Here is a 24,314-nt window from a genome sequence, read left to right on the forward strand (position 1 = left end):
AAGCCGCCCTTTTATTTAAAAAGAGTAGAAAAAGGCTGACCGTTCCTATACAAGCCTTTGTACATATTTATTGTACTAGATTTTGTTGATAATACAGTAAAATAGTTTAAATCAATGTTCATGAAGTCCTCACAATTCTTAGTCTGATACTGGTGATCCAGAAATAAGGCAAAAAAAAAGCAAAACTACAATATTGCAGCTGACAGTTTATCCTCCCAAAGGGAAAAATGTTCCTGAACTTTGTCAACAGCAGTCAGAATAATTCCCAGGATCAATCAGTGAACTGATGCATTCTTCTAATTAGAGTTGGAAATGCTGCTTTTTGTATGAGAAAGGCTTCCAGTCAAATTTAAAGAATCCCTATCACAAACCTGGGATGTTCAAGCTAAACATATGATAGAACAATGTATAGGTAGACATTGCCTTAAACATTAAACTGCAGGATAATTGTGCTTCAGATGTAAGGTATGGCACATTATGGTTTCTACTACACTATATGTCCAAACGTTTATGGACACCTGACCATCATTCACACTGCACGGCCAAAAGTATGTGGACACCCCTCCAAATTATTGAGTTAAAGTGTTTCACGTAAATGGTAGTGGTAATGCTACAGTATACAAAGTTAAAGTGACACTAAACTCAGAAGATAAACCCTAAAAATGCATTCAAGTACTTTGACTATTAACAAAAATGTATCTCATTTGTGTATCACTCGCCTGTAGATCCTCAAATAATCTCTGAATTGGTGCTGACAACGTCCTTCCTTCTGGAGGGTGGCTACTTTTGTTCTCCATGGTCCCTGTGTGTGTTGTAAAGTAGTCACCGCTCCAAGCTCACTCCCGTGATACACCATTTTCACAAAGCGTGAGGTGTTTGTCCATGTTAACTATGGTTCTGAATTTCCAGCTTAAATCTTCTGTCTATGTGTATACATTGCATTATATCATTTTATTTGTTACTTTCAGGTGTTTGGCTTCTTGAATTTTATTCTTTGGGCTGGAAACATATGGTTTGTCTTCAAGGAGACAGGCTGGCACGCTTCTGGGAATAGATATCCACAAGAGCCAGTTGAGAAACAGTCCGGTAGCCAATCTTTAAACCAGGGTGGATACAATCAAGAACCCTATGGACCAACTCCACCATTCAATCAACCACAAGCAGGCTTCGGTCAGCAACCAAGCTTTGGACAGCCTGGCGGACTTGGACAACAAAACTTTAACCAGACACGGTATAACCAAACCGGCCCAACATCTTTTGCCAACCAGATTTAATGTGTTCCTCCGTGCCGACCACAGACACCTTGACAAGGTATAATTCCAGGAGGAATGATACCGTGTTTTTCAAATTCAGTGCGGTTTCTTGAACCTGCCACAGTACAGATGGTGGATCCTGGTTTCTAGTACGTATAGGAAACGGTGAAGATCAGTAATGTAGAAAATACCAGTTCTTTGTGTTTTACCTAGACACCCTAATATGTGACAAAAAAATGCTAATTTATTGTGCTATTAATAGTACCGTTTCCTTTACCCCCCGCATGCTACATTAATCTCAGAAATTGCGTGTTTGATGTTACTTCTCTTTTGCCTGCATTTTCTTTTTCGCATGATCCTGTACAGTATGGTTGGACACTGTTACTATTGCTCCATACTATAACTTTTTCACAGTTACATGAAACAGATGCTGTACTTTAACCATATATGCCATATCATTGTGCAGAGTTGAATTATTCATTGTAGTTTTGGGTATTTCAATATGCGGAACTCACAATGTTTTTCACCCAGCATAAACGAGGACCTGTGTGTATGGAACTACTTACTTTGGGACATTTGAGAGCCTTTCCAGACTTAGACTCTAGCCCACCACATTCAAATTTGTGCATGTGAACCCGGTAATACCCATGTCAATACAGTACTCAGATCTTTTTCTTGTAGGTTAGGAACACTTGTGAAGTCTTTGTATTTTTACCAATCTTTCAGAAGCAGACATTAGCATTGCCCAATGTATATTTGATGAGTTGTGATTTCCACTGTATGTGTGAATTGAGGACCAAGTTACTGTGGTATATGTTTACAGTCTATGGTATACTGTAGCTACTCTCCAGGGAATATAAATATATATAAATATATGTATAAGTTAAGAGCACAAAAAATAATTATGTGTTAAACTGAAGCACAATAAAAGTGTACCACCAACGCAGAGGAAGAGGAACACAAGCCAATGTTCATAGCAGAGTGTGCGACTTATTAATGATGCGCAGGCATAAGAGCTTATGAGATATGTGGCTATGGAGAAGCCCAGAGATTAAAAAAAAGGAATGCCTGCAGGTTAAGCGTCCATTTATACTAGATATGGGCCTGGTGGGCGCTGGGTTATGAGTAATACTTACTGTCTGACCCCAGCTGCACATTAGACCGTGTTCCGGAAATGAAAAAGGCTACTCTTTGCCTGCATGTGTGTATCTATCTAAACAAGGTGAATACGCATTTGTACTTGGTCAATAGGTAAATAGGGGGCACCAAAAATTCTTAATGCCCAGGTGCCCTTTGATGACTATGACCGTACACTATGATATGTTAAAGTGGACCTATCTTAAAAATTCACTATTCACAAAAATAGTACGGCACATGTCAACATTACCAAATAACCATTGTATTATAGAATGTCTATGAAAGGAGCTTTAGCTTTAAACACATCAAAAGGCCACATGGGGTGGCATAAGTCAAATCAATAAGGAAGAAAAATGAAGCACCCACTATTTGTTGCCAAAACAAGACATTTATTCCCTTATATAAAGTATGCCAACTTGTTTCGGGGGCCTTCAAATGCCCCTTTCGTCAGGGCTAAAAGAACAGTAAGCGCTAAAACTTGTACTGTTTAATTTACTGTTTTAAAATTTATTGTTGTTTTATACCTGATGAAGGGGGCATTTGAAGACCCCGAAACGTGCATATACCATTGTACATTGTACATTTTTGTCCATGGATTTTGCCTTATAACAACACAGCAAAAAAACCATAGCATGTCCAATGAGAGTGATCAATAAGTGTCCTTATTGGCAGGAACAGCCATTGTGAGAAAGAGAAAGGGTGATTATTATACACAGAATAAGCCTGGTTTACTATGGGGTGAGATCAACTGTGTGCACTTCAAACATCATGTGAAGAGAAGCTCTATTTTGGATATTTCTCTGCACATGACTGAATGCTTGAAGTGCCTACAGGTTCATTTGACCTCCACATTGTGGTAAATCAGGCCCAGGTTCATTTCTTTTCAGCCTGTCCCATATCATGTGACAGAATATAGGGGTATCACACTTACACTGAGGCCCCAAAACCTAACAGCACTTTAGACAGTTGAACCCCTCTTTATTCCTTGTCGTTACAATCTCATCTGAGAAGTATTGTCCTATATCTCCCAAATGTACCTGTTTTGGAGCCAAATCTCTCTATTCTTTCCTTCTTGATTGTCATAACTGACTGGCTCCTTGTACCTTCTCCTTCTCCCTCTTCCCAACTGAGCTCTTTTGTACAGGGAATTGCAAAAAACTGATGTTAACTCAAATTCAGGTACTACTTGCACTCATAAAAATATATTTCATGATGTAATAACCCTCTCTCTGCTGGGCCAGCCTATCATGACCATGGCCCGCGCTCACAGTACTTCAGGACAGCACAGTGCTCATATGTCAATATTTGAATGTCCTGCTGTCTAGTAGTAAGGACCACCCTCCACCATCGAAGGGACCTGTGATATCAGCACAAGACTGCAACATTTAAGGTATGCATATAGTCAGTTTTTTAAAAATAAGCATGGAAGAGGCTGAAGGAGGAAGAGCAAGAGGCTTAGAAAACATTTGGGCTTTAACTAATATTTTTTTGCCCTTGAATTTTTATTGACTAGGATTGTTGTGGTGGTGTAGTAGTGGAGTGTATTTTGCCTATATGAAGTTTGAGCTACAAGGTGTTCCTCTAACTCTTCTCAGAAGGTCAGGAGGTATATTCCTGCAGCTGTCCCCAATGAATTAATAGGTTGCATTCTCACAACTAGCCAGCTTCCAAAATGGCTGCCTCCCCTGGTTTAACATCTTCATCCTTTTAACTGTCAATAAACAGCTGTATTTTTTATTATAACCTGGTACAATGCAATGTTATTGGTGTATCTCAGAACAGGCTGTTTTAGTGTCTGGATCACAGAATAATATAATCGTCGTGTTCAGAAATGTGAGGTATTTCTATTGAATTAAAGAGGTTCTGGTGTATTTTTATGAACAATACGGTTTAAATCTGGCCTTATGGTGATCAGCCACCAGTGATTGGGTGGTCAATGTTCCTGGTTTTTGATCTTTTAAAAAAAACTAAAACATATCAACAACACAGAATTTATTAGCAAGTAATGACTCTACTAGTAGTAAATACTAACCCAGGGCTTTATAGATGATGTGATCTGCCTAGTCCATTGATTTGTTGTACATTTTGCTGTACTTTTGGCTGAATACAAGCACAAATGGTGTAGTTACTATTAAATGCATATTATGTAAACAATGTATTGATCTTAGTGGACAATCTATATTGTAATTGCATTTTGACTCAAATAAAGTTGTTGCATAAAATGTATATGGGAGGTTTTCTTGGTGTGTTTATTAAAGAGGACCTGTACTGTAGAAGCTGTGCTCAAAAAAGGCAAGCAGATGGCAAAGACCTAGTTACCAGTTTTTTTTTCTGTAGGCTCCCAGCAGGTGATCTTTCTCCTATTGCTGACTTCTGTGTCTTGTTCTGTCTCTTTGTGGAGACGGCTTTGCTTCCTCATGTCAGAGCTGCCCCCTGATGACTGGAGGGGGGATATTCAAGAAGCAGCAGGAGAGTAGTAAAAAGAATAGATCCAATGGATGAAGCAAACACAGGGAGATCCTTGCACTGCAGGTCCTCAGGTACAGTTTCCTCTCCAGCAAGGAGAACAGTGAGCAACACATAGAGATATCACCAAATCTCACTCCAAATCTCATACCACTAGCAATCAATCAGAGGTACAGTGTATACTGCAGAGGTACAGCTATGAGGCACGCACTACTATTTTTCACAAGGAATTTAAGAGAAAAGGTAAATCTTTTACAGGTTTGCTTTAAGTACAATTAACATTTCTAGATGTCCCTTATAACATAGCACACCTTTCATTTGTCCAAGTGGAATTCTACCTTTACAGCTCAGAAAATAATTTTAAAAAGCATATGCATTTCATTTTGATATACCTGATTTAAAAAATATATATATTTGCTGATTTTAGTTCCTTGCAACATTATGTAACCTCTTATTTTCTCTTTGACTCTAGGGTTAGATGAGTGGGATTAAACTTTCTTTAGACTTACCATCATGAACTGCCTCTTCCCTGGAGTTGCTGTGACCTGTATTGTGCATGTCTGTAAGATACAGTTAGGTTATGAATCATAGAAAGGTAGAGGTAAAATATAATTAAATGTAACTGATATATGTCATAATTTTAATATTTCGTAACCTATGGTTATTTTTTTATTTTAGAGTTATCTAGATGCGCTTTAATCTTTCTCAGACTTCCCCAATGGTTCTCTGGTTATGGCAAGTACTGCCAATGTAGTAGGAAGTTTAGGGAGAGGGAAGCCCATCATGCGCAATGGATCCTTGTCTTTAGAGACTTTGGTATCTGATGGTCCCCAGTCACTTGTTTTGGTGTTTGACCTTAGTCTGTCTGAGCTTCTCTGGTTTAGGTTTCCCCCTGTGCCTAGGAGCCTGGCTTCCTTAAATTTGGGGCTAAGACATAGTTAACTGCCACCCCTTGTGCCATGAGAGTGTTTTTGTGGTCATTATGAGTACTCCTATTGGACAAGGTGCAAACATGTAGGCAAGTTGTAGCCCAGAAGCCAGGAAAGGCACAACCCTTATAACAAAGAGAATAAGGATGAACAGAAGAGGCTTTTCCGGCTAACAAAAATAGTAAAAGGAATCCTGAGATGTGTGTTCTAATTGACAACTTGACAATGGCTGGCAGAGAGAGAACATTCATTAGAACAAAGAAGCTACTCAGACGAGCAGCAAAATATCTTCAACTTTTACTAGTCAATTTGAATCTAACTGAGCCAAAATGTGATTTTTAATTTTGTACAGAGTAGGGAATGGTTGAGACCCTTGACATTTTATTCTTTCATTTGTGCCCCTTCAGGGTGACGTCCCTTCACTTTCTATCCCAGAGAGGAAATAAGAGGAGAACCCTTTAAAAATGATCGATTATATTGCCTCTTAGTTGTCACTAGAACAAGTTTCCCTATTGGAAGAATTTCTTCATCTCCTGTTCCAATGACAACTAAAACATTTTGGATTCAACTTCATTTTGTGTACTGAAGGCAATGGTCACTAGGACCAATAAGGTAGGGTGAATCTCCACAGGCGGAACACAAACAGCAATAAAACCCTACAGAGATTCCACCTCTCTTGCATTAGGAGAAAATGTTGGCTCTACATACACTTTGAAAAAACATTTCCAAACTGAGCGAGACTGCATCCACTATACCCTGCAACCTCCCTCTCATGATCCAGAGTATGTGGGCTTAGAAAAAGGCCACTACTTGTAAAATAAACAAGTGCAAATGAAGATTCAAATACAGTAATTTATGTATCCTAAGAGCTATTTTATATACACATAAAAGGATTAAAATGATGTACATAAAAATAAAATTGCAATGAGTGTAAAAGTAACAAAAACTCATGCTTCACGCTTATTGGAGAGCTCTAGTTCTGACTGATCAAGGGGTGTGTCAGACCTCTGCAGAGAGACCACTACTCCCCCACAGATAGCAAAAGTCCCTCTCTACAGCATGCTGGCAGGGGACAGGCATTTGTACTCAGAATGTGGCTGCTTTCCCAAGACCTTGTTGTACCTGGAATGTATTGAGATAGTTTAAATTGAGAATTCAAATGGACTGTAATGTGTACTGAAGAATTTAAAAGGTAAAAATATTTCAAATCTAATAAGAAAGTCATAATTTGTTATGTAGTCTTCCGGGTCCTCAAAAACTGTTTAGTATGTGTAAAGCTAAAGGCTAATTCACCTTTAACCTCTTGCCGTCCGCCCGTAGTAGAAAAACGGACGGCCGGCACTGCTGCATCTGCGGGTTGCCCTAGCGGGCACGCACGGGCAGAAAAGACCCGATCAGTGCACAAGTTCCATGTTACACTCATATTTAGTGTGTAACGTGGAACACGGTGCCATTCCATAGCCCCCACCCTCAACTTTCCTCCCACTTTCCTAAATCTTCTCCCCGCAGGCTACTATATATTCTGTAATATGGACGCCCGCACAACCATGTCATTCATTCACATATCCTTTTACAGGATCTGTTTGGAACTCACAGTTCTCAATGGAGTACAAGGGTGGTCATGTCACCGCAGTTGTAGTACATTGAACATTTCTGGGAGCTCAATAACCCGAGAGTCTGTACCTTGGTTTTAAGCAATACAGACCTAGGGCTGGAGGAACAGTCTGCAGAAGCCTGTGCATTGCTCTCATGATCCACATTGTAATGCTTTGCAGGTGCCAATGCAGAAAAATAATACATTGACTTTTTCTTCTTGCAATATCAGTACATTTATGTCTTACCTTTTAGATGTTTTATTACAGCAGGCAAAATGGCTGATTCCAGGTTTTTTTCTCAGCCCCTTCACAGTGATCTGTCCTAATGAAAAAACATAGGACTGAAATGTGAGGATTGTGTTTATCTGATAAGCTTCATTAACATACAATGGAGAAGCCACCTTAGACCCCCCACCTCTCACAGCCCCTCCTAACATTTCAAAGAAAGAGAAGCAAAAATAAATTTTAACCTTCAAACCCTAAACAAAGTAAAAGCAATTTAAATTGCAAGAATCATTTCTCATTTTTTTTAAGCTTATGCTATGTGAATGGGAACATGTAACACATAAAATAGGTGTTATCCCGAATTGGCTGCAAAAGTGGAAATACACCTTAAGTTACACCAACTCCATTTTGCAGGTCATCATTTTAGAATGTTAGCAACTTTGTATTACTTTCAAAGTGTCAATACAGTCAGGATATGAGACAACTGAAAGGTTGAGAGGCACATTGAGCACATTGTGTTATGCATTACCTTTAAGGAGCCATCTGAGCCGAAAATCGCACCTTGCCTCATGATGGCCCTAATGTATATTCTGAGCCAACAATATCTGTTTACATTGTTGTGTAGCTCCAACTATTTCCCATTTTCCATTTGTCCAGAGAATTATCCTGACCACTCTACAGGCTGGATGTGAAACAGATGCAGAAAATATTTTTAACCAAAACAAAAACAATCCATTTCGTCCTGTTAGATGAGCGCTTAAGGAAATAACAATGCTTTGTTTCATCAGTAATTAAGGACTTCCTTCTGATGGACACCAGTAATATGTACGTGTTTGTCTTGTCTCTAAAATAGCATGTAATTTAGCATTCTGCTGAAGCAAGAATGGGAAATGTGCAGTTTAAACATCAAGTAATGCTTCTCAATTATCTGGGTAATGACACTGTCAGTTGGCAAATTAAAGGAGAAGATGCGAATAGGTAATCCTCCCCGTTCATTAACACCCACCAGTGCCAGCCAGCTTTGCTCTGGAAACATTTAGACCTGCCAACCATCTGTGTGATGGTTCATTGTTGGAGAACAGAAAAAGAGATTACTTAAGAAGAGAACCATATACATGACTATTCCTTATAAGAAAGAGTCCTGTGCAAAGTTGAACTATACTGAACTGTTACCTTAAAGAAAACCTGTCAAATAAAGATGTAGAAAGCTTACCCGTGTTTCCCCGAAAATAAGACACTGTCTTATATTTTTTTGGCTCAAAAAAACACACTAGGTCTTATTTTCGGGATAGGTCTTATTTTTTTAATGTATAACAATCCAAAGTTAATGCAAATCCAAATTAAATAATCCAAAATGGCAAAGTTAAGAATAGGGTGATCAAGGGTGCCATACCTTTCCAAGAGCGCTTTCACTATAGATTCCTCACAGGCGGAGTGCATTTGGTATCAATCCGCCTGTGACAGGAGTCGGCGCTATAGAGGAGGCATCGGCTTATGCGGCTCTATCCAAAGTTAATGCAAATCCAAATTAAATAATCCAAAATGGCAAAGTTAAGAATAGGGTGATCAGGGGTGCCATACCTTTCCAAGAGCAATTTGGTAATAAGAAAAAGTGAAGCACACTTTCACTATCAATTCCTCACAGGCGGAGTGCATTTGGTATCACTCTGCCTGTGACAGGAGTCGGCGCTATAGAGGAAACATCAGCATATGCGGCTCTGCTCCCTGTGCTGCCGCCTCGCTTCCTCTAGTACTGAATGAGGCTCTTCAGGTTCCCCCTTATGCCACCACCGGCCCTGGCAATGGTCACAAATAGGTCTTATTTTTGGGGTAGGTCTTATATTTTAGCAATTCCCAAAAATAGTACTAGGTCTTATTTTCGGGGTAGGTCTTATTTTCAGGGAAACAGGGTATATGGCTAAAGAGTAGAAACCAAAAGTTGCCTGCAAATGCCACCGAAACCCTCTGGTTTGGTATTGATGTGCTTCTGTGGCAATCTGTGTCTGTTTGGGCAAATGGATGTGGTTTATCGTGACATTCCCTTCTGCCAATGCATGGTATATGAAAAGAGAGATTGTAAAAGAGAAGGTGCTTTATGAGCTGAATAAGATGACATTGACTCGCCTAAACAAAATACCACGGCCGCTTCCAGGAATTTGGCTTCTTTAAATGCGTAAATACAACATGCTCCCTAAGACTGCCACTTGTGCAACTTATTCAGGATCCTGAAGGGCAACAAAGCCATGGGAGAAATTTCCAAATCATGGTTTTGACCTGTTGGGTTTGAAATCCCTTAAGTAAATTGAAACCTATTTTCCAATCTGTCAATGCTTGGTGGAGGTCTCACAACAACACATGGAGGGAGTCAGCAGGATTGGACAACAATACAATTGCACAGAGGGGGCTCCTGTGCCGTGACAGTATGGGAAGCCTTTGAAATCATGCAAGAGAAAACAAAGAACAGCGCCTTCTTCATTTGAAATACTGTTTTATTCGCCCTTAATAAACTGAATAAGGTTATACTCACAAACAGTGTCTGTAACATTAACAAGTGAGACGTACTTGCCGTTTGCTCTGATGAAGAGGGTTTATTCCTAGAAATGCATCAGCAAGGCTCATGTAGATTGCTTCGGCTCACATCTCGGTTGTCTGACAATTCATTCTAAGGCCGACCGACGTCCATCAGTCTGGGTGGTTGTTCAGAATGCTTATGTTACAGACACTGTTTGTGAGTATAACTCCTTACCCCAACCTGTCCATCTATCTCCTACTCTGACTGCCTTTAGGTGACCACTAAAGACTCATCTCTTTAGGAAAGCCTATCCCACCTCAACTTAACCACTGACAAAACAATTCATCTGCACACAACTACCTCCTCATGTATCACTTGACCCTACCTTTTAGATTGTAAGCCCTCAGGGGCAGGGCCCTCCTTACCATCTTGTCTTGAATTGTATTGTAACTGTAATGTCTTCCCTATATTGTAAAGCGTTGTGCAAACTGTTGGCGCTATATAAATCCTGTATAAGAACAATAATAATATTCATTTTTTAATGGACAAATAAAACAGTATTTCACGAGGAGAAGACGCTGTTCTTTTGTTTTCTCTTGCATATGTTGAAATCTAGTTCCAAGGACAGCACAATTAGGATTTGGAGCGCGAATCAGAGGATTTGAAAGTTAGTTGCAGATACCTCTTGGTGTATGCTATTTAGCCATATTGCTACAACCTATTTTGACCTCAGATGAAGGATTGACTATCTTCCCACTATCTGACCTGCCCTAAGCTGAGCTGGGTACTTTTGAAGCCCATCTCCTAGGACCTTGCACTTCCGTTATGCCCAGGCATATAGAATATTCTTGTACATAAGAGGCTTCCAGGATGGATCTTAACATGCTATGGCTCACTAACTGGATAGTCTTCAGGCCACTGTCTAGTGGATTTTACCTAGATGAATGGTTCGACTCTTCCTCCTCATCAGTAGCTTTAGCTGTGTCCAGTCTTGCCAGTAGTGAAAATATTGTATGACTGTGAACCTGTGCTGTTCCAAATGCTGTAATTCTTAACACTTCCCAATCATTACCTGAACAGGTAGATCCTATGCACCTGATATATTGCATATATTATAGACTGAGCAGTGCAGAGTTCTGATCAACACCAATGATTAATGACTTCTTGGAAAGATGTTGTGCAGTCTGACATCTTCTTAATTTGTCTGTTGGATGGATGTTTCCAGGGCTAGAGTAAACTAATTAGGTTCTCCAATGGGATGCAGCAGTGCATATCTCTCTGCTGGAACTGGAATGCCATGCCTTGCAAATTCAGGCTTGAGTTTAACAACAGTAGTGTGAGATGCTTTATCTGGAATTTTGAGAACTCCTTTTTAAAAAATTGTTTCAAAAGCAGCAAGAATGTTTGCCTATCCCAAATCAAAGAAATTGATGGCTAACTTATGTGCTATGGTGGTCCAGGTACTGTATGCCTTGTGAAAACACCCTGTCTGCCCTGTCTGCTCTCTTAAAAGACTTAGCAGTTTCCCACCATGTTCAATGTCCCTGAACATATCAAGTCCGCGCATTACAATTCACACACATGCTTTGGAGTGCCGAATGCTTTGATGAGTTCTGTGCATCATCCTTAGAATTTCAGATCTGCATCCTTTTGGGATTACAGTTCAGTCCCTTGACATAAGTGGGTTATTAGTAACTGAGACTGAATGATGCAGGGGCCAAATTTCCCATCAGTTGACTGGCACTTGTTTTTCTCCATGCAGGCAATCATTTCTAATCCTTTCTATTTCAGCTGGTTTACAGAATGATATGTTTCGCTGTTTCTTCCTATAATGTTCATAACACAGGACATTTAGATTCTATACGTTGCTCAGAGTATATCACCTTGTCTTCATAACAATCTTCTCCATCGTCCACTCTTTTTGTGTTAACCGTCCTGAAGAGCAAGTTTACCTGGGCCCCATCCAATTAGCACGGATATTTTAGAGTCAAGTCACATTTCTGTAACTGCAGCCACATTTTTTTAGAGCTGTCGGACTTTGAGCAATGGGTCTTGCAATGGAAATAGTTTTTTTTTTAACAATTGTGGGCTATATTTTCACTCAATGCGTTGTTTTCTTCCACAAATGATAACGTATCTGATGTATTCATATATGTTTTTACCCTTGATTTTTGTGTAGGATTTCTCTATAGGAATTCTAGATCTGCAGCACCTTGAAAAACAATTATTTTTTGTGTCTAAATGTGTCAGGTTTTGCTTTTTTTTCCTCAACTTTTTTGTGTCATACCAATACAAACAAATAAAATAAACATGAAAATGCCTAAACTTTTGTAATTGTAACAATTTTGCAATTACAATTTTGCAATTTTGGTGCATTATCTGGACAGGGGTGCCAATATTTTTAGCCATGACTGTAAGTATCCTAGGAGGCAGCAGGAGGGGAAGGTACATGTCACCTTCGCTAAAGTAAGAATTGAGGATGTAGGAGGGAGCATGTACGAAGGGGGGGGAGGAGATATTAATCTTTGCTGAAAGGTCCACTTTAAAATCAGCCACTTTAAACAGGCGGTATCTCATTGAATCATGTGGGGGCCACACCTGCCGCCTCCTTTCCAGCCAGAGCATCACAGGTTGCTAGGAGCTCCTTGCAACCGGTGACATGAGCCACCATAAAACTAGCTAGAGAAGGTAGATGACATTCGAGTATGCAGGTGTTACCTATTTGTGCTTTTAACCGCTTGAAGACCAGGTGTTTAGACCCCCTTCCTGGCCAGGCCATTTTTCAGTGTTCAGCGCTGCAGTAAACGCCGTATACACACCCAGTTACATCCAAGAAGCACCCGGCAGGTCGTGTATACACAGCGGCTGGCCGGGAGGTAGTTAAAATATACCTGATATATTAACTTAGGCCGGTGTGGTGGCTCTTGGTGCACGGTACCTGGGAGGGGGGTGTGCTGGCAATGCACGTTACAGGAAGGGGAAGAAGGGGTTCTGGTGCTGTACAGTATCTCTGGCTTCAGCTCCGTCCAGCATCCCACCCAGCTCACTGATGTCACTGGTTGTATCCTGATGAGCCTTTAAGAAACCCGAAGTTGTCACATCAATTATTTCCATTTTAACAATAGCATAATTCCATTGATAGTCTATAAACTTTTTAGACTAATATTTAACCCACGTGAAGCTGAATCAAACTAATCCTTAGAATTATTAAGCTTGACTTGAACTGTATTGAACGGATTTATTCCTATTCCTAAGTAACAATGCATTCTTCAGCAGTTACGCAGCAGTCAGATAAATTACTTTTACACAACATCCTTTTACTGGCTCCGAGCGTGAACATTGTATACCATTGGCAGCTTTTCTTTTCAGACAAAGCTAAATAAACATTGGACACGTTCAGTAAATATAATTAATGCACTGTGTACACTTTGCACAGTCCGTGTTGTCTGAAGCAGCAGTTGCTTAGCAAAATTACCAAGTCAACAAAATTTCTAGCAGAGGGAAAAAAACCCAAGATATTTAATTATGAATTATTCTGCCACAGCGTAGAAGAATTTCCCTTAGATCCCGAAGAACACTCCACTTCAGAAACATGCCAAAGAGGTAATGTAGGGGTTAAGTCATCATTGCTGGGATGGCAGCTCATATTCTACTGCACAGGATATCTTCATAATGATATTATATTATATATATTCTGGGGTGTATGCTAGGTAATCTCATTTTACGGTCCCAATAGACAACCCATGAGCGACAGACATCTGTAACTTATTCAAGTTATCTATTCATGGCTTGAAGGATATACAATTTACAACTCAGTAGAAAATAGAAAAATCTGATATATACATATATATGTGTTCCTGTGTATTTGAAACAATACACAGGAACAGCAATATATATATGTATATATATTGCTGTTCCTGTGTATTGTTTCAAATTAGTTTTAAATGATATTCATGTGTGGAAAGCAAGATTAGATCAGTATGTTATACAGGACTTGTGAACTTTCAGTTTTTGGTGCTGAAGTTTAACGCATATCTAAAAGCAAAAATTTAATATACTTCTTAAATGTGGTGGCTGCATTCGTTTTTTATTCTTAGGCTTTTTTTCCTTTATTTTCACCTGGTGATCCGGACAGTAAGTAATTTTTTTTCTAATTCCTTTACAAGACCAAGCTGACCAGCCAAAGTGGCAGATAGTGGGTTGAGACAAACCATTTCACATTGACAGGGGGGCTAACTATGGCCAACTTTTACTAATTTATTTAAAGCCTTTATCTCAAAAGGTAAAAAAGCTATTTTTTTAAATAAAAGTATTAGCTGGAGTTTGGTTTTGATTTGTTAGTCAGGTCCATCTAAATCTACTATTTCATGTAACACTACCCTATCTACAGGATGACAATGCTGCTGTCCAAGGGTGGCTCCATTGCTCCTCCATAGAGTGGAGCTTCCCTATGATAGAACGTATATCACTGGACTGATCACCAGGACAAAAAAAGCCTGGATCCTTTCTGCGTCCAAGCACAGACACCCACACCCGCACGGATGTGCAGCTCGGGTGAGTGTACGACAGCGTACAGCCGTGTCCTCCCACAGGGAAGAACAGGCTGCTGTGTACAATCGCACGCAGCACATGTCCTTCCTGGGAACGGCCCGATATGGCCGTACACGCTCCTCGGATCTGTACGGCCCCACTCTACCCTGTGTGAATGAGGCCAAAATAAAAAAGAAACACAAATTTCCCTATCCCGAGCACAACTAGGTAACAAGGACAAGTTGTCACCCTAAACCAGGAAGTGCCTGAACCAGGACCTCCATGGCAGGATCACCGGTGAATAATGTTTATGAAACCTGCAAAGATTAAAATGCTTAATATGACTTTATAAATTACATGACATGTTAAAGCTTAGATGAGAATTGAGTTATTAAGTTTACTTTAATACTTTAATCAAATATTAAAAATAAAAAGCAATCTTGTATTTACTTAGTGTTTTTGTGTTAAGCCAATTTGGATATATTTCAGGACGTTATGATATATATGTTTGGCCTAAACACCGTTAATTTAAAGGTACGAATACCTGCCCCCCCCCCCCTTTTAAACTTTACAGTAAATAAAACAGTATGGGGTCTATTTATAAATGTTTTCACACAACCTTCTCCCATTTTTCCAATTGAATCCAATTAATGCAAGAGTCCTGGGAGAAAGTTGTTGGAATATTGTGTGAAAACCTTTATTAATGGACCCCATTTGTGTACTAATGAGAAATATATGTATATATAAAATACATTTCCCTTTACAGTAAGGTTGGATGTAGAGAATAATGTTTCATGGATGTCTAGTTTCAAACAAAAGAAAATTGAAAAGCAATGTTTAATTCCCACACAGCAATCCGTGAGCAATAAATTGTATGACAAGATCTAATATCATCTAAAAATATACAAGTTTAATTCTAACGATATGTTATTCAGACGTGGTGAGGCTTAATGCCTGTCATGTTTCAATTTCTTCTCATACATACTGGCGGAAAATAAAAAGATTCATGAATTTAAATGAACACAAATATTCCCATTTTCATCTTTCACTTTGATGCCTTTCTTTTCTCTTCATTTAATGCAGCAACACAATCCCGATCGCCAAACAGCTGGCCTCTATTAAAGGTGGGTCTGATCTTCAAACAGATCATGTAAAGTATGCTACGTATTTAAAGGAAACCTATAGTGAGGAGGTGTTGATGGCCACTGATCTCAGCTTCTGATCATGATAGTAGTTGTCATACAGATCCTGTGGCTTCAGTACTGTTAAAGACCCAGAACAAGAATGCATATTCTCTTGGTCTCCATGATTTTCCTGATCTGCGTTTTTGTCAAAATATTGAACCCAGAGACAGCCAAACACATAACATTTACTGGTCAACAATGGCAGCTTCCATATGTCTTTTAGTCAGGACCGTCTCATTAATGAGGCAGCCTGTGACTGTTGCCTCAGGCAACATATATTTGGGTCACATGGGGGGACGGTGTTTCTACTGACCCCTTTGCGGCCAGAGCATCCCAGGTTGCTAAGAACTGGGCAAGGAGATGTGTAAGAGCCATACAGATCTCTCTGCCCAGCTCTTAGCAATCTGAAACACTCTGGCTGGCATCCTGCTCAGTGATGTTGCCAGGAGCTTGGTAGGACACTGGCTAGAGCATTTCAGGCAGGGAGTTGCAGAGCCAGCACCTGCACCCCACCTGATTGCATCCACCACCAACACCACCCCACTGATCGCATCCACCACCAACACCACCCCACTGATTGCATTCACCACCAGCACCCCACACACTGATTGCACAACCAGCACCCCCCTTCCCCCACTAATTGCATGCACCACCAGCACCCCCCTCCCCAACTGATTGCATGCACCACCAGCACCCCCTTCCCCCACTGAGATAATGCACCAACAGCAAAAAACGCCCCACTGATTGCATGCACCACCAGCAACCAAAGTTCCCCACTAAAATGTGAAAAAAATTGTCTCAAATAGTTAAAAAAAACTTTAAAGTATTGTCCAGGAACAATTCACACACAGTGACATTATATGGTCTGGTGAAAGCAGAAAACGACACTTTGTCTTTGTTCTTGGTGGGGAACCTGTGGATTATTATCCAAATTAGAGCCCCAAAATCAACTTTTGATATTTTCACATGCGCCTTTGTTTCTTTTGGGCTTTATTAGTCATCCACAGTGATTGGCAAAAATCACAAAAATGTTCTCTACTGGCCAAATATTTAAATTCTGCCAGGCATGTAGCAAGAAGAGGGGTTATTTGGCCCCTTTACTAGTTCACTCAGAGAATGTGCTACCCATATGGTCTTCCTACCCTTTACTGCTCATTAAATAAGGAAGCATGGTACATCCGTATTATGGCATTGATGTCACAGGGGACCAGGCATCCCACTGCACCAACCCCTATACACTCTGAAAGTAAATAAAAGTAGATTCCCATTAGAGATCTCTCATTGCCGATTGTAGGTCCAAAGGACTTCTTTACTTATTCACAAGAGCAAATCAATTTATCCACATCAGAACCTCAGATAGTTTACACAGAATTGAAAAAACTTTTCCGAGTTGCCTTTAAACGTGAGATGTTGAAACAAATTCGTTTTTTGTGGTGACTAGCTGGACAGTGCTGGGGAATTTTTAAATCAGTGTATTGCCTTGCACATGCACACCTTCTTTTGCTTGTTAGAAATGAGCAGTTGCCATTGTTGCATCATGCATGTCACACCAAGAATGACCCGCCTTGACCTATGTAGCTGAAGGATGTATCACACATGCAGTAAAAATGTTGTTTCCTCCTTTCCATAGTAAAGTATATATATATATATAATGGAGGGTGATTTACTAAAGACAAATAGGCTGTTTGCTTGCTTTGCATGGGAATTTGCTATTTGCAAGGGAAGATTCCCTTAGCTCTAGTGAATGAGATGAAATTCTGCCGACTTCCATCGTCCAATCACTAGCAGGCAAAAATACTTAAGAAGCACAGAGCAAAGGCACCACTCCTCCATGACTTAGCATGGGAAAAGAAGCATGGATGCTTGCCTATGGGAGCGAGTCCACATTCCAATATTCACAGCCAATCAATGCAAGAAAGATCCAGCACACCGCGTAACGCTGAAGCACTTTAATGGCAGTTGAACAACATCGCTGCCAAAGGTCCACCCCTTTCTGACACGTTTCACCTAATCATGGGCTTAATTGTAGTTGTACCATGAAGCCTGTGATTGGGTGAAAGGCTTCATGGAGGAGCGGACCCGAGGCAGGACACAGTGATGCTGTACTCTATTAAAGTGCTTCAGTGTTTTGTGGTGTGCGGCCGGATCTTTCTTACATTGAGAAGCAAAAATACTGTTTACTCTCTTGCGCATGATTGGGTATTCTTTGCAAAGTGAAATTCACCACATTCACCAAGCTAGTGTGCAAATCCCCTTGCAGAGTGAACAGCCTATTTGCCTTTAGTAAATCAACCCCACCCAAGCTGAAATGTTAGTGTTGGAAGTAACAGCTGTTTAATGGCATTGAATATATATTGAATATTGTCCAATATTAAGGTTTAACAAAATTAGGTAATAATGAGATTACATAATAAAGAACTTTTTATTTAATTTCTCTTACTAAGTTCTTTTTGTTACAGATAACTCTCTGACAGGTTTTATGGAATAATTATAGACTGAAAAAGAAAATTAAGAATAGCATGTTATAAAGCGACAGTTCCACTCAATCTCTCCTCTCTTGTCTCCTACCCAGCACTGGGGAAAGGCTCGGAGCTGGAGAAATCTGTAGCCACCATGGTGCTTGTATATAATTCATACGCAGACAGCGATGGGAAAATAAGCAAGGCTTGTGCTAAGGACTTGCTGCACACACAGTTCCAGAACTTCATACAGGTAATACAAAATGTATTTGCTGGGTAGATTCCAAAATTAAATATCATCTATATGGAGTTTCTGAGTTAAAATATTCAAACAGAGGCCCTTAGAGCACCAAATGATGACTTTGTTACTAATGGAGAATATATTAAATTTTAAACCTTATCTTCGGGTATAAAATGTAGTGTAATAAAGAACATTTAGGACCATTATTTAATACAATTATACATTTATTAAAAAGTAGAAAATATATTTAAAGTGCAACTATGATCAAACAACACAGTGTGTCCAGTTTTTCTAAATCGCCCCTGTAATCTAGTTGTATTACCTGTTGATCCTTCCAGTAGACCTGTTATTTTAACACTTCCTTGACCGATGGAGTCGTCGATTACGTCCCTCTGTTAAAACCCCAATAAACACACAGACTGCGCGATATGTATTTAAATGGCCCCAGCAGCCCTTTCATTAACCAAAACAACGTTAACAGTAACCAAAGTAATAAACAAAATAATATAAAAATAAATAATCTGAATAACTGTTGATCTGAGAAGGGGTTTTTGGGTGACCATCAGCCCATATAAGGCCTCTACTAAAAACTGCTCCCATGTCCCCAGCCACACCGCAACCAGCTCGAGGACAGTTATTGCTCCCAAGTTCCAAAGGGTCAGGTCCCCCAACAAATACTGACACCAACGGGGAAAGCACCCATACCAGCTGATGGCCCCTCAATTGTGTAACTGACTAACATTTTGAGACCCCCCCAAAGACCCACTAGCCCACCAAGCTGCCATGACATAAAAAGGACATTGTAACAACCAGAAACAAGCATTCCGGCTAGAACATTAACAATGGTTGGTCAAAAACATTTTAACATTAAACCCAACTCCATCCAATTTATTCTCCATCTAAAACACTATTATCTGATGGCATGCTGGAAACTGAGCCCTGCAGTCAGTTCTTTTATGGAGCTATGTATGACTCAGACACTCTGACAATAGGGAGTGTCATATATACATTATTTATCAAGCTATTTATCCCTATAGACTGCAGTTCTGTTTTACAATGAGACAATAAGGAGGACCAGAAGAGACAATAGAGGCAACTCAGAATTATACTTTTAGTACTAATTATGCTGATTGGTTGATAGGGCAAAGGGGCACACAAGCTTAGCCACCACTTAAAAATTGATTGTGCTTCTTGAAGCTACATATTTTTACATATTGCCTTGTCTCTAGTGCCATGGACCCAATCCAGAGAAATAGTTGTTCTGGCATTGAGATCCTGGTGCTGGTATCTCTGAACACATAACAGGTTGATCTACAGCTGAGGACAGGTAAGCATGCAAACAAGGGTTAACATTTACATTAGGGAGGCCCAAGCTGGGCAAATGTCAGTTCTTGATGAACCAACTGAAATTCGCTCCCTGGGTGGCCCTGTCAGCAGTCTCCCACCAGACATCCTTTAGTCAGAAAATTAAAGGAGCCGGGCAAAAAATGGCTTCAGGAAGTCAGACAGAGGTAGACCCACAGCTCACATACAGAATACAATAGCTGCAGTTGGAGGAATCGGATTTTTGTTTTGGTTCTGACAGTGTATGGCCAGCTTTAGTGTTAGGGATACAGGGATAGTTAATGTGAGGTTTACTTGGAGGGTTAAGTTGGGATAGGGCTGCAGGAAAGATTAGTGTTAGGGTTACATGGAGGGTAATGTTTGAGTTAGGATTACAGGGAGGGTAATGTTTGAGTTCGGATTACAGGGAGGGTTAGTATTAGAATAACGTGAAGGGTAATGTTTGGGTTAGGGCTACATGAAGGTTAATGTTAGCATTAGGGACAGGGGTGTAACAAAAAAACACAGGGCCCCTTAGCGAAAATTTTAATGGGCCCCCAACAGAAAAAAGATACCATTGCACAACACCCTAATTACCATGGCAGGTTACAAAAGACCGAAGAGGATGTGTCCAAGCTATTGAGGTAAGTACAGATCTGTGGAGGAACAGGGTGGGTACAGCACAGTGTGTAGAATAGAGTGGTGAGGAACATCAAATGTACAGCACAGCATACAGAATAGGTCACTGTGGAATAGGGAATGTACAGCACGGCTTTCAGAAGAGGACAGTGTGGAGCATAAAATGTCCATCTGAGCTTTCAGAATGTGCTGGTGCAAAATAGGGAACGGAACATACAACATTAGAAATATGGTGTTGTGGAACAGGGAATGTACAGCATTCAGTACAGAATGAGGTGGTGTGGAATAAGGTATGTACATCATGGTGTACAGCATGAGGCAGCACAGAAAAGAGAATATACATCATGGCAGATAGAATGAAGAGCTGCAGAGAAAGGAATGTGCAGCATGGCATACATAATAAGAATGTACGGAATAGCGAATTTATGCCATGGTCTGGGGAATATTGTGGTGCAGAATAGGGAATGTACAGCATAACATAGTGAATAGGAAGGTGAGAAATAGGAAATTTATAGTATGGCATATGGAATAAGGGGAACGAAAAAGTAAATGTAAAGCAGAGTGACACAGTGCACCTCAAAAATATCTCCTGTGGCTTCACTGCACTCTGGTCACTGACCTTATCCAGATTTCCATAAGTGTGGGACCTGCTGTGACAGCTTTTACACTTCTTCCTGTCACTGTAAACACGGAAGGTAGCAGAAGAAGTCTTCTACCACACATGTGCTCTGGCGTGCTCTGCATTAAATAATGTTATCATTCACAGAGGAAGTGAGTAGTAGAATATGTAGGGTAATGTTAGGGTCATGGTTATAGGTAGGTAGCATTAGTGTTGCATGGAAAGTGATGTTAGAGTTGCTGGGAGGGTTAGTGCTAAGGTTACAGGGCTAATGTCAGGGTTACAAGGGATTTAGTACAAGGGTTACAAGAAAATTTATTATTAGGGTTGGTGTTAGGGTTACAGGGAGGTTTAGTGTTAGGAATTCAGAAAGGTAATGCTAACATCAGGGTGGGTTAGAATTATATGGAATATAATGAAAGGGCTAGGGTTACAGGAACAGTTAGTATGAGGGATATTTTAGAGCAGGACATCCCTCTTTAAGCCAGGAATTCTGTGCCAAAAATTGTTGGAAACTGAAATCAAATTACCGGTTGAGAGCCGTGATTAAAGGACATTGCATGGGCTGCTAGGCAATGTGTATGCCTTAATTACTGCGGATCCTTATTTTATTCCAGTTTGGCAGGTTTGATCTCCATCCCTCTTGCAGTTGTTTGGGACTCTTTGCACATAGCTTTAGTGTACAGACCCACTTTTGAATCCATTCAGATGGGACTTCAAGGCAATATGTCTGTGTATGACTGTCATTATTCTCCTTGATGGGACTGCAAGTACCAGCAAAGGGAAAGACTATGGTAGCAAAACCAGATTTCTTATCATTGGCCTGTGCCAGTTTCCTACAAGGTCACAGAACTGTTAGACATTGTTGGAGCCATCTGCTTCAATTACTTTTTAACAATGGTAGCAGCTAGTGTGTTCAGTATTGTGTTCCTACGGGGGATTCTCAGTTTACACCAGGAATGCTGTCCGGAAATGCAACGGTATTTCAAATTTCGCATAATTTAACATTTGTGCCATTGAAATAAAATATACTGCTGTAATTGTTTTCCAAGCATAATTCTGCCCTATTTTCACCCGGTGGAAGTGCGTTTATGATGAGCCCTGCGGCACATTAAGTTTATGTCTTCCAGCAGAGGTTATGCCACAGGTCAGATTGTAGTAAGAGCACCTGTCATGTGCCTGACCACACAATACTTAAAGGAGACCTATGAGATGAGTGATTTCCACTCACCTCATAGTTCTAGCCGACCTGTGACAATGAGACTGTCACAGGTCGGCTCAGTAGATCGGGAGATGAGCGAACACATACCGGGTTCGCTCACCTCTCGATCCTGTCACGGCTCTCTGACGTGACAGGGGGAGGGGCTGGATTCCCCTCTCCCCACTCCGATCTGCCAGCGCTGACTGGCGGAATGGACAGGGGAGGGGGCGGGTACAGCTGGCTCTGCCTCTAGATAGGCAGAGCCAGCTGTCACTCACGCAGCTGGGCGGATCCCGACGTCTAAGTCGGGATCCGCTCCAGCTGCGGCGTCTCAGTATACCGCGAGCTGCAGCTCGCGGTATACTGAGCTTAGGGTGAAGGGAGGACGCTAGTTTGTGTCCTCCCGTTACCCTATGAAGAACTATGGGGAAAAATACTGACCCCATAGTTCTCCTTTAACTGCAGCTTAAACCTTAGTGAATCTCTGTAGGTAAAGTGATGTGGAAGAAGTCGAATGGCTTTCACCGAGCCCTGACCTCAACCCTGTTGAACACTTTTGGAATAAACTGAAATGCCAAATGTGAGCCAGATCTTCTTGTCCAACATCAGTACCTGACCTCACAAATGCTCTTTTGGCTAAATGAGCCTAAATTGACACAGACACACTTTCCAGTGGATGCTGTTATAGACCATTATAGCCTCAAAGTAGAGATCAAATCTATATCTGTGCCCATAGGTTTGGCACAGGAAATTTAACAAGCTTATATACTGTAGGTGTGATGGTGAGTTGTCCACATACTTTTGGCCACATAGTGTAGTTGGGCCTCCTTGGCAGGTACCAGAATTACAGTATTTTCAGCGGACATGATTTATCACTAAAAGCCTGCACAACTCAATTTTGTTTTTTGTTGTTTTTTTTTTTGCTTTGTCTTTACTTTTGTGTGTAGTGAGGCAGACTTGATCCCCCAGTAGTTCTTTACTCCACTGAAGATATCAGTATTTTTACAGTATTGTTATTAATGTTAAACAGGATTTATATAGCACCAACAGTACAGGTTTGCGTATAAATCTTACAATTATCAGATGTGGAAAATTATCTTTAAAGGGGAACTATATTGTTTTTGGGTCAATTTTATTTTAATTTTTGAAAATTGAAAACTATTATATTTGGTTTTATATGTATACAGTCTTTGTTTTACAAATAAGCATTTAATACTGGGTGCACCCATGGCAGTGATTTCACAGTGTCTAGAAAGACCACAGCAGAAGCTGTTTGCATCTAGACTCTTTCTCTTTGATTGAAATATCTTCCTGACCTATCTTAAAGATTCAGGCAGGTGAAAGCAGAGGAGGTCAGAGGTACTGCTGTAAAGCATCCCTCTGTGTTTTCAACTTGATCTATTTTCCGGAGTAAGCTTTTTGCTTGCTCCAGGCAATGGCTGGAAAGCAAAACATAAAATATAAATGTGTAATATACAGTACTGTATATAGTTGACCAAAAAATTAAATATAGTTTTAAAAATGTTTTTTTTGGTCTGGACCATAATAAATAAAGACAAAAAGATATAAAACGTATATACTTTCCTTTTAAATGTAACAGCTGCTCTGTTTTCCTTGCAGGGTCAAGATGCTAAACCTAAATACAAAGAACTGATGGAAGACTTGGAAAAAGACAGTCAGGAACTTATGAACTTTGAAGACTTCATGGTGTTGCTGTTGAGTGTGTCACTAATATCTGACCTCTTCCTGGAAATTAGACAAACTAAGAACACCAAATAAAATATATTAGTCTATGGCTCATATTCAGCCAGTAACATAAGAGTGAAATCCCTGTGGCTGATTTATTTTTCATTCATACCCTGGAAAGATCCATTTACTGCACACAACAGCTTTTTCGCGGTAATTGGCTGCTGGAGAAGAATCTCTGTTTAAACCTCCTTTTGTGCCAAAAGGTTCATAATCAAAAGTGTTATTGAAAATTTAATTTAAAGTGACCCTTTC

At 40.2% G+C, this 24,314-nt stretch overlaps 2 protein-coding genes across 3 annotated transcripts in view; both read left to right on the forward strand.

Annotated features, from left to right (window-relative positions):
- SYNPR (synaptoporin) overlaps positions 1 to 1,984 on the forward strand; it is a 136,938-nt gene extending 134,954 nt beyond the window's left edge. For both annotated transcript variants that reach the window (XM_018554579.1, XM_018554586.1), the window contains one exon: positions 969 to 1,984. In XM_018554579.1, the coding sequence (XP_018410081.1) occupies positions 969 to 1,274 (306 nt within the window). In that variant the 3' untranslated portion in view covers positions 1,275 to 1,984. The remainder of the gene's footprint in view (positions 1 to 968) is intronic.
- An 11,650-nt stretch (positions 1,985 to 13,634) lies between these two features.
- On the forward strand, positions 13,635 to 24,092 carry SNTN (sentan, cilia apical structure protein). Its single transcript, XM_018554662.1, has 4 exons — positions 13,635 to 13,720; positions 15,731 to 15,771; positions 18,404 to 18,543; positions 23,934 to 24,092. Exons 1-4 carry the CDS (start codon positions 13,710 to 13,712, stop codon positions 24,090 to 24,092), a joined length of 351 nt encoding a protein of 116 aa, XP_018410164.1. The 5' UTR covers positions 13,635 to 13,709.
- Positions 24,093 to 24,314: the final 222 nt, after the last annotated feature.

Source organism: Nanorana parkeri, unplaced genomic scaffold, assembly GCF_000935625.1.
Source record: "Nanorana parkeri isolate BGI_ZX_2015 unplaced genomic scaffold, ASM93562v1 scaffold9, whole genome shotgun sequence".
Lineage (NCBI taxonomy): Eukaryota > Metazoa > Chordata > Amphibia > Anura > Dicroglossidae > Nanorana > Nanorana parkeri.

What these genes read in the sequence shown, in the direction of transcription:
- SNTN (XM_018554662.1), top strand. An exon ending in ACAGCTGGCCTCTATTAAAG is followed by an intron (nt 15,772 to 18,403) that starts GTGGGTCTGATC and finishes TCTCCTACCCAG; the next exon opens with CACTGGGGAAAGGCTCGGAG. An exon ending in AGTTCCAGAACTTCATACAG is followed by an intron (nt 18,544 to 23,933) that starts GTAATACAAAAT and finishes TTTTCCTTGCAG; the next exon opens with GGTCAAGATGCTAAACCTAA.